Source organism: Bemisia tabaci, chromosome 3 (assembly GCF_918797505.1).
Source record: "Bemisia tabaci chromosome 3, PGI_BMITA_v3".
Lineage (NCBI taxonomy): Eukaryota > Metazoa > Arthropoda > Insecta > Hemiptera > Aleyrodidae > Bemisia > Bemisia tabaci.
Window position 1 is genome coordinate 5,312,333 of NC_092795.1, and position 17,274 is coordinate 5,329,606.

Consider the following 17,274-nt stretch of genomic DNA (forward strand, 5'->3'; position numbering starts at 1 on the left):
ATCATTAGAGGCCGCCAAACTCAGGTGGCCTGGTTGAGAATCGAACTCGGGACATCCTTATTTCAGAGCCAGCGCAACGGTCAAACCACTACACCATAAAGCTGACACACCATGAGAGGCCTATGGTTTATATGAAATTTATGGGTTTTTTTATTGAAATTTTCTGACGCTCTCAATTAAAGAACAAACAAAATTCTCCGCAGAATCAGAAAGTGAAAAATTAAAAATTTCTTCAAAAATTCGTGATTTGATAAGGGAAATTTGGCAACGTCTGAGAGCTCATACGACATTTTTCCTTAGCACGACAGAGTAAATTCCTTGGGACAGGGTACGACTATTCTCTGATTGGTTCATTAGTTTCAGACTTGTCAGGACACAACACACTCCAGGACCGATGTAAACTAAGGGGCTGATCATAAATTGTCACCCCTCTGACTTGAGGGCATACCTCAATTTCAAAGTGAGCCCCGTTTCATGTATAAATCCATACTTTCTGGGGCTAATACGGAAATCGAGATAAGCCTTTACGTCAGAGGAGCCACGCCTCTGCCTGTCTGTCATCGGATCAACTATTTTGTTTTCCTTCTCTAATAATACCAGGGCTACAAGGCTTTAAGGAAAATTTACATATTCCATCCTGTTATCAATTCTAGATGGATATGTATGAATCTGCAACACCTGAGGCATGAAATCAGCCAATTTTAAGGTATGATCAGATCATCACAAGGAAGTCAACTTTGGCCGGCCCCTATAGACAAAACCTACTCAATGGATTAGACTCTGAATTAGACTGAGACCTTCAATGATCTTATTACGGGGCAAGAAGTATTTTACTTCTTAGCTGTGAAAACATTCTTTAAGGGTAAGGATAAAATAATGAGACGCTGATATTGAAAGACCTTGGAATAAGTGGAACACAACATGACATGTGAATCCCTGGTTATAAAGCAATAAATAGATAAATGAACCAAAACGGATGGTTTGAAGCTTCCTAGATTTTGAAAGCCTCGATAATTTCGAATAATACAGTGCTAGTGAAACTGCGAGAAGGAAAAAATAAACTATTACTGAGAACTTACAGATACTTTGAGAGCACACCTAAGTAGAGGTGTGGACTTGGAGACTTGGAGGTAATATTCTTCGGAGGGATGTGGTTAAGAAAGGCAAATAACAACTGCTTCGAATAAATACAAAAAATCAAGAATCTCGAGTAACTTTTACTCCAAGAACTTACAAAACTCACGAGAAGCGAGAAGATGAAGATAACCCACGTTTTGTTTGTTTACAACTAGTTTTCTAGGTTAGGCCTACGCGAATGTAGTAAACAAGTCGAAACTTCACTCCCATTGGTTCCCGCCAATTTAGTGCCGCGCTCGGCAGAATATACAAATTGACCCGCCACTTTTCAAATTAGCGGGGACCCCCCTAATTGTGCGCTCGGTCGAAATCGGCAAATTAAACGTTGCCGATGTTATGATTCGTAGACGGTCCAACTACTTACATCTTCGTTGGGCATTAGTACTCCATTGGTCGGATTTTATTGAGGTGGCGCACATAGTAATGGGCAGAACTCGCTAATATGTGGTAAAGTCAACTTGAATAATGAATATACAGGGTGTTTCAGATACTTCAGACCAATCGTACCATGCTTTTTTCTCGGTTGTTTTTTAGGTAGTCCGAGGTCAGGGACTTCGGGGTTAAAGAGGGAATTGACCCCCAAGGAATCCGAATTTCATGGTGCCATCCCTCCTCTCCCAACCACTCGGGGGGGGGGGGGGGGGGCGTCATGATTCTAAAAATCGGGGTTTCCAACCAAATTGCGATTCAATTGCATCAGACTTGAAAAGTAAGAACAATTTTATCAAGTACTGACGCCTAAAAATCCAAAGTCGGCCAACCCTGAGCCCAAAAATGACCCCCTATATACATTTCTCTTTGGTTGCAAAGTTGATGATGATTTTACGGAAAAATTGGTGCCCTGGGTAATCGACCCGAAGGAACGAGAATTTTAGATGCAGCTCTCATCCTAAACTTGGCAGACTTGGAACCAGAATAATGGCAACTATGGGTGGGAGGGGGGTTTTGTTAACCAATGACGCACCAGGGGAAAAAAAAGTTTACATTTTGCTATCTACGAAACTATTCGGGCCGCATGTCCATTATTTATATTTCGTTTGCAATGAATTTTGGAGCCGTTCAGTAATGTGAGCGCGGCTTGGAGGCTGTATTAGTTGCTCCCGGCAGTTTGGTCACATTCTTTAGGGTTAATCAGAGTAATAGTGGATTATAATTTGTTTTCGCACAGTGTTTCTTTCTCATTCCGACCACTTCGCCTTCAATAATTTGATAGGCAACGTGAGCGGCTTGGGAACAGAATTGGTTGCCTACAGCAGTTTCGCCACGTTCTTCCGGTTCAGTCACAATAAAATGGAATAGCATTCATTCAGTCTCGGTGCTTCTGCTTCACACTCATATGACCATTTAGTCTTCAATATCCAGATGAGCGATGTGGCCATTGTTGTAGATTGTAATTCTGAGTTGTAATTCCTTGTTTTGACTACACTGAAAAAAAAACAAAAAAAAAAACAAAAAAATCAACACATAGAATAGTGAAAAAAGGTGACAACTCATCAAAATAGATTAAGAACACCGGGTTGATTTTACTAATTTGGTGATTTGTCACCGTATTTTAGCAATTTTTTTTTTTTTTCAGTGTAGAATCGTAGTTATATTTATCATCATTGCCTCTGTCATTATTGTGGCTGTGAGTAGTTGTTTTTGCTTTTGAAACAAGGAAAATTTCAAGTGATGTGCGATACTGTGAAAGGTAACTTGATGTAGTCCCACGTACTTTTTAGCATTAAGTTTGGGAAATATGACCTGACGATTCGCAAGGAAATTGGAATTTTACCTCGAAAAATCAGGTTTGCATATGATAAATCAATCAAAATATTACACAAGCCAAATTGCCTGTGTCTGTGGCACTCATGATGCAACAGTTCTTGAAATTGTAGGAGGCACAAACATTTTGACGACGCGACACTCTTTTCTAGCTGCTCTTAAGTTGAGTGACTTTTAGCTATAACGCTACAACAAACTGTATAAGGTGTTTGAAAAACATCTTACATGCTTTACTTATTCCTTTGGTGAGCAGCGGGCGAGTATTCTGGCATGCTAAGGAAGAACGCCGTGAAAACTTTCAGACATTATGCCAAATTTCCTGTGAAATAAGTGCGGATTTTCAGGGAAATTCGTGGCTATTTTTCTTTTACTCTTTTAGTGAATGGACCACTGGACAAGGTACGAATTTCAGCATTCTGATACAGGTTTCTTAACCAAAATTTTATGTAGAACACGATGCGCACAACAAAAATTACCGAAATCAACTCCTTATGAAGAAAGTAAATGATTCTTGATACGTGAATTCAAACCACCCCCGCTCATGAAAACTCAATACTATACGTGACTCACATCGCGCGCTAAACGTTATCCTGCGATATACCTACATATCTGGCAACCTCAACCTTGACGCTTTGGCTCAGTTGTAGCAAATTGCTTATAGTTTGAACAACACATGGTGGGAAATGAACGTTTGCTCGATTGAGAGGCTCGCTATAAACGGTTATTGTGGTGCGCAATTTGACTCACGTAGAGCTTTGAGTTTCTTGTGAGCGGGCCTTTCAAAGTCCTCGTAACCAATGTGAAATAAAAACGTTAATATCTTCCTTAGAAGTTGATTTCAGTAATTTTCGTTGTGCAAATCGTGTTTTACGTGAAATTCTGGTCAGGAAACATGGAATAGAACGCTTAAATTCGTACCTTGTCTAGTGGTCCATTATCTTTTCAAATCGATCTGATGAATCTGCAAATTATATTCACGACATCCTTAAAAATGCACGTTTTATCGGGGGAGATTTGGCAAAATTCAAATGGATTGCATTTTGCAAAAAGGAATCAAGAGCATTGCAATGGTGCTAAGATTGTACAACTTATTTTGTCTTGGAAGTAAAACTTGGAAACTTGGAATCTATAAAAATTTTCTATTCTACACGCTAAAATCTGTAAATTTAAGATAAAAATTACAATATTAATTTCATATTTTTTCATGATTACAGTAGTTTCATTTCAAAAAGTGAAGTTGTACAATCTTAGCAACATGGCATTGCTCTTGGTTCCTTTTTGCAAAATGCAATCCAAATGTTCATACGACGTTTTTGTTGACAACAATACCAAAATATCAGCTGATCTTTAAACAAGCTATGCTTCTTCTCCCCCCATATGTGTACCCAATTCAGTTGTTCAGTGGATCTCCGATTGTCCACACCTAGTGAGTACTTTATTGTTGTTGCTGTGGAACAGTGTTGTTCTCTGTTCGTTGTGAATTTTCTTAATGCAGTGTGATATATGTTCACCAAATATTCACAAATGACGAAGCTCTTATAAAATGGTTAGTTTCTTTCTAAAAATTCAACATGGAGGCAATGATAGTTCCATGCGGCTGAACACCACGCTCCTATCTATCTAATTTAAATGTATTATCTTTTTTTTCGCAATGAGGGTGGATGTCCATTACCTGTACATCTTTGTGCCGCCTTATTTTATGTGCTGTAGCTTCGCTGCGGAGTAATTGGGGCGGGATGAAGACCATGCTTTACTTAGTAACTCGAGAACAAAGTGACGTCACAATATACTTTATCCATCGGCCAAACGATCACACCTCTTGACTAGCATCATAGGAGGCATATGCCCGCATTAGACTTATCTATGCCCTTACTCTACTGTTTACTTTCATCCTACTCAGCCACTTATCAGTTGTGCATTGCCATCGTTAGCTCTTTCACTTTTTGAGTCTCTCCATTCGGTCGTGTGTTTTAAGTTCTGATGTTTTTCAATTCATCCACTGAATATTTTAGTTTTCTGCGCACAACTCTTGCAAATTTTGAGATGCTAATGATAGTATCGTGATACCATAAAACCTGCCTGGTATGTACCAATAATATGCATACTAATATATATTGCAATGACAAGTTAATTGTGCATGATGAAGTCGTGACATTTTTGTACTTGTTCTTTTCCATTGAGGTTTACTGAGTGAAGCGGGAGCATTTTCAACTGACGTGATTGCCGTTGTTAGGCGTTAACCTTACAACATTTGTGGTGAAAAGGATGAAATGTGTTAAAAAAACCAGTAAGAACATCATCAAAGAGATATTATTCAAATGTAAACAGGATTATGAAGTTACAATACGCGCTATAGGAAAAGGAAATCGGAACGAGCACTTGTGACTGAGAGGAGAAAGAATGTATCGATACGCAGATAATAAAAACCAATGTGAGCATAAGTATTCTGATTTTTTGGGATATTAATTACTTTTCATCTCGTGCTTCTGCATCTAGGAGAATAATTTTCTCCAGTCATTATTGCTCTACATTCCCATGTTCTCTAGCTTTTTATCAATTGCCTACAAAAAATCATATAAAATACTAAAATATTTTACAATATACCAAAGAAAAATAAGGCACTAAAATACTTTACATTATCATATCATATTTTATACTACAAAAACCATAAAGAGTAACGCGTAACGCATAGCGCCTCGGGTGTTGGAACGCGAAGCCGTCAGGGGCTAACCCCGATGGGTGGGGGGTGGGGGTGGTGGTGGTCTTGTAGCAAACACACATGAAATGAATGTGTTTTTTGAATACCTTTGGATGATGTATCACAGCCCGTCTCAGATAATTTTGCCTATTTTGCTGTGTGTGAGGGAAAGGGAATCCTAATCCCGAGCCCTAACACTATCTGATACGGGCACTAATGCAGGGTAAAAGGCCTCCAGCAATGCCATCTAACTTATTGAAACGGTACAGGCATGATCTCTTATTCTTGTGCTGTCGCTCATAAGCGTTTGCTGAGGAGAAACTTGGGAGTACCTGAGTGAATTGAACGGATCTCGTAAGAAAACGCATAAGTAAGTGCCTTCATTTTGCGAGGTATACTACAAAAATGCGGAGCAGATATTCCTCTCAAGAAACGTTCTGCGTCGTGCATTCACGCGCCCACTTGCACTATCCTTCTAAGCAGAAAAACATGGCATATTTTAATTCTTTTAACTTTAAAATGAAACCTTTAATCCACATAATACTTAAAAAAACTGCCGGGCAGAGCAGTGAATCTGGAATTGAAATTTGAAAAAATTGACCTAGCTGGTTCCCGAGTGAAATGTTATTGAAGAACGTCTCCAGTTACCAAAAAATTGTCTGTAGCGATCCAGAGGATTTTTTGTGATTTTTCGGGAGATTACAAATCAACGAATTTTTTCTTTTGAGTACACTGAAAAAAAACACATTGGATCTAGAGCCCAAATTCTTCAAAACATCGATTCAATCAGATTTTTGCGCAACTTAAGAACCAAGCCTCTTAATTTGAGCGGATTTCCTTTTGATTTAAGCTGAAATCTGATTGAATCAAGAGTCCTTTTTCTTGTCAATGTTTTCAAGAGTCTGGACTCTAGATCCAAAGTGTTTTTTTTTTTTTTTTTACCAGTGTTAATCATGACGAAATTGATTCAAACTGCATATTAGATGCTAAAATATTTCGAAAATTTTCTGGAGGTAGCCCCTAGGCCCCCCATCCGCCCCCCGCAGCGTCTGAATCCGCCTATGTATACAGGTACTTCATGCGCCACCCACCAGCCAAAAAGCGGCACTCGTAACGCTTAATTGGCCATACTCTCCCAGTATAGTTACTCCATGCAGACTCAGCAGACGCCGCGCCGCGCCGGCGCAGCTCGCCAAAAAAATCGAATTTTCCGCGGATACCGTCGCATCGAATCCTCGTCTCCGAACGCAGGGCAACGCCGCGCAGTTATTTTTACCGTGCCGCACCGACCTGTTGATCTCGCGAGGGGATCCACCATTCCGCACCACGATCCTAAGCAGGAACCGCGTAACTCTGCGATAATTAGGCGCTCAGATAGGCGTTTTTCACCTCATTGACCGGTCTGGATCTCGGCGACTTTCCTCATTGGACCAGGCATCTCCCAAACCGAACCTCCGTTCCCGCTTCACCGAGCAGCATCGATCCCGATCCAGACGTAAGAGCGTAACTTGATTCCCCCTTGAGCCCTGTTTCACGTATGAATCCATCCTTTCGAGGGATCATGTGTACATCGGGTTACGCCTTTACGTCAAAGTGCGACGGGATGACGTTTATTGCGCCGTCTGGTTTCTGGTAGGCGGTTTTTCATTCGCATTCTGTGTGTATACGCGCACTCTTGTTCTAGTCAGTCGATGATGAGTGCTGGTGAATATTTTACTTATTTAGGTCGGAAATGTGACGTTCTGGGTTTCGAGACTTCATCATGTGACACGATTTCGGCGAACAGTCGTTAAGCGCCGGGCGACTGTTATGTGTTGTCTGTCTCGGGCACGCTGCTCTCAGTTTAAAAGATTGGAGTGTTGCACCTGCAGGCAAAGTATCGTTGGTTTGTGAACTTTCGTGTCAACATCTGTAGATTTTTGTTGTTTTGATTCGTGCGTTTCCGTGTAAGTTTAAGTTTTTACCGCGATTGCTTAAAACTTCCAGAGGTGTCGTAAAGTACCGGGCTATTGTTATGTGTTGTCTGATTCTGGCCCGTTTCTCTTGGTTAAAGGAAGTTGGTTCGGTATTGAGCCAAAGTGCCTATCCACAGTGTAAAAATCAAGCCACTTCATTTATTCTTTTCTCGGGGTAAACTGGATGGATTTTCGATTTTATTTTCGCTTTATTCCTTAGAACGACTTCTCTCTTTCAACATGTACCGCCTACTCAGTTTGATTCATTGAAAAATTGAATTTTAATAGATTTTTCAGTATTACATTTTTTTCTTCCAATTTTTAAATGTTAAAATAATTAGAGAAATCAACTGAAATTCGAATTTTCTATTGATAAAAAAGATCACATGTCAAAGGAAAGAAGACATTCTAAGGGGCAAAAAAGTTGAAAATCCATTCTGTAGATACTGGAAAAAAGTTATTTGTTTTTTACATTACGGGGATAAGCATGAAAAAAAAAAACAAAAAACAACTGACTCCCCTTAGAAAATTTGTATCTTGCATCTGCTCAGCGGAATATCGTAAATTTTTCAACTTCCATATCAGTGTTTGTAGATTTTTGCCTCTTTATTCCTACATTTTCATGTAATCTACCCTCCCTTCCAGAGACTTCCACACCGGAATTATCCAATTATTATTATTATTTCAAGTTATCCAATTTATATTAATTATATTTCTATTTTCTTTTTATTTATTTTTTCACAGAAAATATGCAGCGTAATACCTTGGAGCTGTCCGTAAATTTCCCTACAGTATGATGATGAATGTAATCATAAAATTTCTAGGCAGAATGTCGTTTAAGTTTTAATAAAAAAAATAAAGTAAAAAGGAAATTTGGCAACGTCCGACGCAAGTAGTTTATTCTGCCTAAATCCGTCCATATGCATTTGATTTGAGAGTAGCGTTATTCTATACATTGAATTTGCACGTTTGACAAAGGGTCATTTTGTCGGGATTACTAAGTTTTGTTTACCTGTCATTCTCTCTCTATGTATTGCAACTTCTGATCATGAACTCATTGAGTGTTACGTATTGATTATTCTGACACTTTAAATGCTTCCTTTTGAAAATAAAGAGGTCAAGTTGCCTCGCTGGTAGACGAAAACATAAACATGGAGCGTTAAAGGGCAGGGGAAAAATGACGCCGCAGTATGCGTTTAAAAAGGCGAGAAAGTAGGTACTGAAAGTGCCTTGTGGGTGGGTGAAAATGGTCCTCGCGGTTTTTACGTAAACGCACAACACTATTCAGACGCATGATTTGTAATATAATTTGGAACATAATGTGCAGACACTCTTATGAAAATTTTACAATTGATAAATTTTAAATGATTTTTTGAAAATTTTTCTCGAGCCAGTTTTCGCATTCCTCAATCTTGTCTGAAGATTTCGTCGGGATAATTCATTGAGTTATCTTTAAAAAGGCTTAATGTGGGTAGTGTCGCACAGTTGCTTAGTTACGTCAATTTATGATCAATGTTCTTCATAGATCATAAAAAAAACTCCAACATACCGTCTTATGACCCGTGCGTCCACCGCAATCAGTTTGTGCATGTTCTTCATGGTTTATTTTAATTTCCTTTTTTTCCTCACAGGTTCGTGGGCATTTGAAAAGGACTCTTCATTCATTGGTGATGGGATGCAAAAATTACCACATCGTTATCATGAGCCATTATTCACAAAACATGACAGTTACATCCAGATTTCGGCGGCTGACCAGAATTCTTCCAAGTGAGTTTATTATTTTGATGAAAATGTGACCGTTTGCGGAACCGTGGGAGCTTAACTTATGTCGCTTTTCTAGGAAGTAGCGTCCATGGCTATGAAGATTTTAAAATCCGATTAGTGTGCTGTGTTGGAGCTTCTGATGGAGATCGTTAACACAACAGCGCCTGATTTTGCTACTGTATGCAACACGCGCAACCACTAAGCACGTTTAGTTGTATCAAGGCGCTATTATCAATGCCGCGTCTGTTATTATGGTGTAGTGTATTAACTTAACGGGAGGTGCTCGTTATATTTCTATTTGTTAGAGAAACTTAATTATCTTTCCCCTTATTTGAAAAACAAAGGCTTTGACGTGGACAATTTGAAGAACACATCGATCCGTTCTTCAGCTGGAGGGAGAAAAATTACAGAACATTCTGATTGAGCGATTGAAATATTTCAGCACAGAGAAGTTAAAGTCGGCAAAGCTGCAGGTTCTCGGTTCATATTTCTCTGTGAGGAGCCATAGCCTTACCATGATGTTTCTTTAGGTTTTGAAAATGATGAACGGGAAGGAATATTTTTCATTGAGCACAAAAATTCGACTCCTATTCGTGCTGAAAATCTCACAATCCTGATGTCATTTTCTTCCAGTTTTTTGGGGTTCCGAAATTGACCATCCCCTGACGAATGATTAACGCAGCACCATCCTCAAAGTATGTCCTTGAGAGCGAAATTCCGCCCTCTAAGCAGAAGATTGCCACGAAAGCTCATTTTACTCTTCATCGCAGCCCTTTGCGGAGTTGGAATACTCTTCAACATCCGAACCCTCATCTATTTCTTCCGGCCTTTGTGGGACAAACCCGATGCTCCGTTTGAGCGACTGGTCCACTTCTATGCTGAGAACGTCTCCATGGAGCACCTGTGCCGTCTTCACGGTTAGTTCACGTTTCTTAACTTAATCAGTGGCGAGGCGTGTATAATCGATTATCGATATTTCTCCATTTGAAGCTATGGTAAAGAATCGATTATGAAAGTGTTCGTTGCGAACACCCTGTAGATCGGTTCTTTTTCATAGATTTAAATGACAGATCAATCAATACATCGCAAAGTACGCTACGCCACGGTTTGGTTTACATTGTGTTTACGATCAATCGACCGTAGGTCTCTATCCCCTAACATGTAAAAACAAAATGGCGTGCGTAACGCTCTCCTCGACCCTCCCCCCCCCCCCCAGAGCGTTACATAATTTAGGGACGGTCCCTGAGATTGAGGATAATCGCTCGGTTGTTAATGATCCCAACAATATTATCCCTGGTAAAAATTGGCAGTAGAATCTGTGTTACAAAATACCATAGACCTACAGCCGGCTGTAAGATTTCCAATAGCTTCTATAGCCGACTACATACAATTTCTTATAGCCTTTTACAGCCGATGGCGACTAAGCAACAGCCAGGCGATAAAGTCTATGCTAAACGTTACTAATTACGGATGCTAGGACTTAGTGAGTTTTTGGAATACTGCTCTCTTTTTGGGCCGTAGTATATTGATTTATTTTGCGAGGAAAGCTCCGTACTTTTGATGGATGCCTGCCATTCCTAATATATTAGAACGCTTTCAGTTTCGTATGATACTGTGCAATACCTCTGGTGTGAAATAGTTGCTTCAAGCGCCGTGGCAGGCGGGCAGTCACCGCGAAACACGCACTGGCGCCTACAAACCTAACAGGAGTACTTCACGCGTAGCGCAATGCGTGAAGTATCCCTGTTAGGTTTGTAGGCGCCAGTGCGTCGCCGCTCCGTTTTGTGTTAGGCTTTAATATTTAATCTGGCGGAGTCAGCGTTATTTAACTCATGATTTTGAAATGTTTGCACATCCCGTATGGATTAACCTCATTTTAATTGATGAAAAAAAATATGTATTAAAGGAAAATATAATGTGTGTTTTGTAAATATTAAGGTGGTTCCTATCAAACTTAATGATTTCCAAAGCACACGAATTTCTACACAATTTCTTATTGCCTTTTATAATCGATGGCAAAAAAGCAACATTCAGGCGATAAAGTGTAAAGCCCGGCGATAGGAACTATAGCCCGGCTGCATAATTTTTTATCGCTTCGTATAGCCCGGCCGTATGATTTTCTCCGCATTCTACAGGCAGCTATATGATTTTCTGTCACCTTCTTTAGCCGGCTGTAAGAATTCCTATGGTATTTTGAAACGCAGCTCTTATCGTGAATGTTTACCAGGGATCGCCAAAAATTCGCAAAAAAATCTCAACTTAATTTTAAAAAATCGCGATCTCTCAGTTGAAAAATGCTACTGCGGACCGATTATTGAAGTCAATAGACAAAGCTACAGAATAAGAAGACAAGAGGTATATGGAGGGATCCTATTGGTGGAAGAGTGTGGGTGCGATGGACAAAGGTGGTAGGTAATAGACTTTCTTATACTAACGGCAACCCACAAGTGACCCAATAGTTAGTCCATCATTTTCTCTCTTAAACCGCAGGAGCCACCCATTTCAACCAAGAGATTTGTTCCTTACTCCCTTTACCTTCTTTGTCTACTGCTTTGTCTATCAATTTCAATAATCAGCCCGCAGGGATCAATATGGTTGTTATTCTCGTATCTTCTTTTTCATGAAGGTTGGTCCTTGCGTTCGAAGCCGCGACGGACATTCGATGCGGTGATCTTCAGCAACGAACTGGACATGCTGGACGTCCGGTGGCACGAGCTCTACCCGCACGTCACCAAGTTCGTCATCCTCGAGTCCAACACCACCTTCACCGGGATCCCCAAGCCCCTATTTTTCGAGGAGAATCGAGGCCGCTTCTCTTTCGCCGAGGACAAGATCGCCCACAGCGTGTTCCCTGGACGGGTCGCCAAACCTCCGTCCCTTTACTCGAGGATTGTTGGGATCCCGGATGAGAACCCTTTTACTTTGGAGTCGGATACACGGGATGCTATGAATGACTTACTCGAGAGTGCAGGTATGTCTCTTTCTGGGTTGGTTCAAATAACTTTTCACTTTTTATTGACTCTTTGTCCCCTCCGTAGACCCCGAACGAGAACTATAATTCAAGGAACATAAATTTTTTAATGTTCATAACCATTTTTTACCGCCAGAACTCACAAGACAAGTTTTTTCCTTGATAATTTTAAAGGAAACCGCTGTCGAAAGTTGAGTATATCCTAGATTTAGCACTTTTTGTATGGTCCACGGTAAGTACAAAAACAATTAAATTGGTCCTTACCGTAGACCATACATAAAGTGCTAAAACTAAGATATACTCAACTTTTGACAGCGATTTTCTTTAAAATTATTAAGTCTATAAAGTTGTCTGGCGAGTTGTGACGGTAAAAAATGGTTATGAATATTTAAAACATTATTTTCCTTGAATCTGAATTCTCGTTAAGGGTCTACAAAAGGGACGAAAAGTCTAAAAAAAGTGACAAGTTATTTGAACCAACCCATCTTAAGTTAACTTATTCCATCGTTCGAAAAGAACAAGAATATTGTAAAACTCACAATCAGATGAAGTATGCAGAAAAATCGCCCGTAATTTTGCGGTTATGCAACAAGTTCTTCGCCAATCGAAGTTACAGGCAACGCACAAATGAACCGCGTTTAGCAGAAAGGAATCAAGCCTCATCAGCTTCTGCCAAATTTGACGAGGCAATTTAATTTTTTACAAGAGACCGTTTGTGCGGATTCATTCGACATTTTTCAGGAAATTACCTCGTACTTAGCAGAAAATTTACTGAAATTTGCACAAAACCGCAACAACCGTCTTCATGTAAAAAATTAAATTGTCCAAATAAATTTGGCAATGGCTGATATGGCTTGGTTCATTTCTGCTTTACGCGGTCAAAATGTGCACCTTTCAGTATCTGAAAATTTGTTTACGGACACAATTGTTTGCGTAACTCTGAGTGATTAGCACAGATTTCCCCAAAAGTATATACTAACCTTTTTCCCTTTGCAACATTGCCACATTCGCAACTGTAAAGAGTCGCATTCATTGCAAATCGCATTTTATACCCACCGAAGTTGCAAGCAAAGAACAAACGTGTCCCCTAAAGATCTAAAAATCTCTGGTGTGGTTCAAAATGAGGCAATTTTTAAATAATAAAGCCTCCATGCGTCAAGCAATTCGCAATTGTTGGTGCGCCAACTTTTCTGCCGTGCGTCAAAGTCTCTGAGGGTATTACTGCATTCTGCCGTCTTGGCAGTCTCTCTTGTGGTTCAGATATAGATCAAATTTTTGAGGTACGGAGCCTTAGGAGTGTTTTTCTGCAGCGTCTCACGTCAGTTCAAGAGTTCCTGGTGTTTATATTATCTGGTCAACGAGAGCTTCGCTGTATTATCATGATGGTTTGGAAAATCAATACATCAATGACCACGTTGTTTCGTTTGGGACGATGTCAACTTCCAGTCATATTTGATTTTTTCCTTGGAAAATATTCAACGTAATTCCTTAAAAACCCCATTGCTTTTTTTTGCTGAAGAGGAGTAGAGTATTTTTTCCCGTATAAATTCCAAGCTATAAAGTTGACTTGTTGGAAAACATAAAGTAGGAGCGGAGCTTTTGAAACACCGCGATGAAGTAATGGGGTATTGCACTTTAGCCATCGATATGTCATTCAAGAGGTCAATAACGGCGGCTCAGATACACCGACATGAACTCTCAGTAGTAGAAGAAGAGATTCTCAATTTCTGGAATAGCTTCTCAGATTATCCTTAAAATTTGTCATTCCCTGCGGGCCGATTTTTGAAATTAATAGACAAAGCGATTGACAAAGAAGACATAAGGAGTGTGGAGCAATCCTATTGCATGGTTAAAATGGGTGGTTTTTATAGGCTAAGGGGGTAAATGAGGAACTAACTATAGGGTTTCTTATAGGTTGCCGTTATATAGTTAGTCTATTACCTACCTACCTCCTATGTCCGTTGCAACCACCCGCTTTCACCGATAGGATCCACCATTTAACTATTGAATTGCATTTTGCAAAAAGGAATCACTAGCATTGCAATGATGCTAAGATTGTGCAACTTCATCCTTTGCAATAAAATTGCGGAAATTGTGAAAAACTATGAAATTTAGATGGTAATTTTTGTCTTAAATTTACAGTTTTTAGCGAGTAAAATAGAAACTATTAAGGGGTTACTAATCGGGTTTTTCCTCCAAGACAAAAGAAGTTGCACAATCTTAGCAACATTGCAATGCTAGTGGTTCCTTTTTGCAAAATGCAATCCTATTGTCTCTCTTGTTCATGGCTTTGTCTATCAATTTCAACAATCAGCCTGCCGATAAATCCCAGTTTTCCCGGTCCGAGACGCCATGAACTGGTCCATCATTCGGAATTATCTATATCTTAAAGACTAATTTTCATTTTCAAGGTATATCCGAGGGCGACCTCCTGATCATGTCTGACGTGGACGAGATCCCCAGCTCGCACACGGTGCAACTCCTCCAATGGTGCGACGGCGCCCCCTCGACCCTGCACCTCCAACTGCGGCACTTCATGTACTCCTTCGAGTTCCCCGTCGACCTGAGCAGTTGGCGGGCCACCGTCCACGTCTACGACTCGGCCACCCGCTACCGGCACACGCGCCAAGCCGACGTCATCCTGGCCGACGCCGGCTGGCACTGCAGCTTCTGCTTCCGGCGCCTCGCCGACTTCGTGCTCAAGATGACCGGCTACAGCCACGCGGACCGCGTTCGCCGCAGCCACTTCTTGGACCACGCCAGGATACAGAGGATCATCTGCCGCGGCGACGACCTCTTCGACATGCTCCCGGAGGAGTACTCCTACAGGGAGCTCATCGGGAAAATGGGGCCCATTCCGCGGTCGGCGTCCGCAGTTTACCTGCCGGGGTATTTGCTCGAGAATGCCCGGAGGTTTAGGTTTCTCCTCCCTGGTGGCTGCTTGAGGGAAGAAGAACCAGGTGTCTGATCACCGGGAATCCAGGAGCTTGACCTGTTTCGATGTTCCGCTTACGAAGGGACGTAACTACTATTTAAAGTTGCCAAATTATAGGAGGATCGGGGGGGGGGGGGGGGTCGCCTGAAGGACGAAAAAGAAAAGGAAGAAAAAAGGAAAGAACGGAGGTAGGAAGAGGGATAGACACCAAGGTTGCCAGGTCGTGTGATGAAATGAGGATATTTTACATGGACTAGAAAGGGTGAAAGTGCTGGAAAAATCAGCACTATCTGGCGACAATGAAAGACACTTACATTGGGGAATTTTTAATGACGAAATCGGCTCAAACTGCATATTAGATGCTTCAAAAATTCGCAAATTCTCTAGGAGGAGGTCCCCGAACCCCCCTACGCCCTCCTCCCCCGTTCGAGGTGTAAGGGTCCGGCCATGTGCCAAATTTACCCAAGCAAATTTCGTTTTTACCTGGAGAATCTTAGGAGTCCCGAACTGAAAATTTCACTGGTTTTTCCGCTGATCTCATACAAAAATCAGAAAAATTTTCAACGAAAATTGCGCTGGTACATTTTGATGGACGAAGTGCAAAACCACGTGCCTCCGTTTGCGACAGTGCAGACTTCCTGTGATACTTTATTCTTTCTTTGGAAAGATAGTTAACTCCTCCTCTTTTGGGAGAATTCTGTAAAAATTTCGAGCTCTAGAGTTAGGTAGCTCCTTTTTTTCGAAAAAAAACGAAAGTGCGAATTTTTAAAACATACCGAAATACAGTTACGTGATTTTGCACTTTGGCCATGGATTCTTGTGAAAGTTTCATTGTTTCAGTCAGTTTTGCAACCTTGAAATGGAGTTACGTTTTTTCGTCTAAGAAACGATAGTTTATGTATAAAAACCTCAAGAAGCACAGATTGCAATAAATTACACCGCATACAATATCAAGAAATCCGGCGCCGGCTAAATTTAGAGATTCTTTCATATGGTGTTTCACACGACCTCCTCAGCACGATGAGATTTCAAAATCGAACTTATATGTGCCCATCTCGAAAAAATCGGGTCTGAAAAGTGCATTTTATGGCAATATACCGTGTCATCGTACAAAAAACTAAGAATTAACACCGTCGTTGAGTAAAATATGCGAAGCCCTCTGTTCTGGACTGATTATTGTCCTGCCGTTTTGTCTGATCGGCCGGCGCGAGGTTAGAGAAGAGCTCGCTGCTGGATCGCATAAATTTCCCCCCTTCATAATGCACATAAAACTGCCGGAAAATGTAATTTTCAAACGAGATCGGATAATAATAGAGGGTTTGATTTTGAAAGCTAACCTTACTCAGAAAATCGCAGGGAGCATCTTAAAAAAAATCTCGAAATTTCACCCGTAGGTGCCGAAATTCTTGGTATCGAGTGCGGTGCACATGCAGTGGAATGTTGTGCATTTTGCCTATCGTCTAATGAAGAGGCTCATTCAAGTGGAATTTATTGAAATAAGTTCAATGGAAATACTTGTAAGTCGCAATTCCTCTTCGCACTGCAAATTGCCTATCTATCTGATACAGTGAACTCACTTAATTGATCGTGTATACTAAGCGTTTATTGACTGAACCATATAACAAATTGCAATTGCATGGTTGAACAAATTGCAAAATAATTTCAATATTTTCGTCGCATTGTGCTAGGTACTTTAAAAGTCTAAGGCATAGCCGTAACTAAGTAAAAATTATACGCAGGATAATCGTATCGATTTCTGTGATTGCCGTTCAGGGATTTTAGTGTTTAAATTAGGCATACATTACAATATTTTGTTCATAATTGTGATACTTCCGAAAGTTTCTTCTGTAAATTCAGGAAACTTTTGTACAAAAACGAGTATGTAAGAAGATAATTAATGAATTAATTATTTTTTCTGCGTAAATATTACGGTTATTTATTGGATTACCTACCTGCAATTAATTCGTTTCCATTGGAGGAAAACATGTAGGGTAATGTCTAATAGGATAAATGTGAATATTTTTTTTTCCTTTAGAAAACTCGGCTAAAA

At 40.4% G+C, this 17,274-nt stretch overlaps 2 protein-coding genes across 4 annotated transcripts in view; one reads left to right on the forward strand and one right to left on the reverse strand.

Moving 5' to 3' along the window:
- The window catches only part of Trim9 (E3 ubiquitin-protein ligase Trim9), a 169,914-nt gene extending 168,521 nt beyond the window's left edge, over positions 1-1,393 (reverse strand). The window contains exon 1 of the mRNA XM_072297677.1: positions 1,080-1,393. The gene's annotated coding sequence lies outside the window, so the exon portion shown is untranslated. The remainder of the gene's footprint in view (positions 1-1,079) is intronic.
- A 3,391-nt stretch (positions 1,394-4,784) lies between these two features.
- On the forward strand, positions 4,785-15,312 carry LOC109043299 (beta-1,4-mannosyl-glycoprotein 4-beta-N-acetylglucosaminyltransferase). 3 transcript variants are annotated; one of them, XM_019060468.2, is made up of 5 exons: positions 4,785-4,983; positions 9,186-9,321; positions 9,952-10,235; positions 11,945-12,289; positions 14,701-15,312. In XM_019060468.2, the coding sequence occupies exons 3-5, from the start codon at positions 10,016-10,018 to the stop codon at positions 15,255-15,257; spliced, it is 1,122 nt and encodes a 373-aa protein (XP_018916013.2). In that variant the 5' UTR covers positions 4,785-4,983; positions 9,186-9,321; positions 9,952-10,015; the 3' UTR covers positions 15,258-15,312. The 3 variants fall into 3 exon arrangements, with proteins under 3 accessions (XP_018916013.2, XP_072153780.1, XP_018916014.2); XM_072297679.1 differs by lacking the exon at positions 4,785-4,983 and adding an exon at positions 5,098-5,332; XM_019060469.2 differs by lacking the exon at positions 4,785-4,983 and adding an exon at positions 7,259-7,545.
- The last annotated feature ends 1,962 nt before the right edge of the window (positions 15,313-17,274 follow it).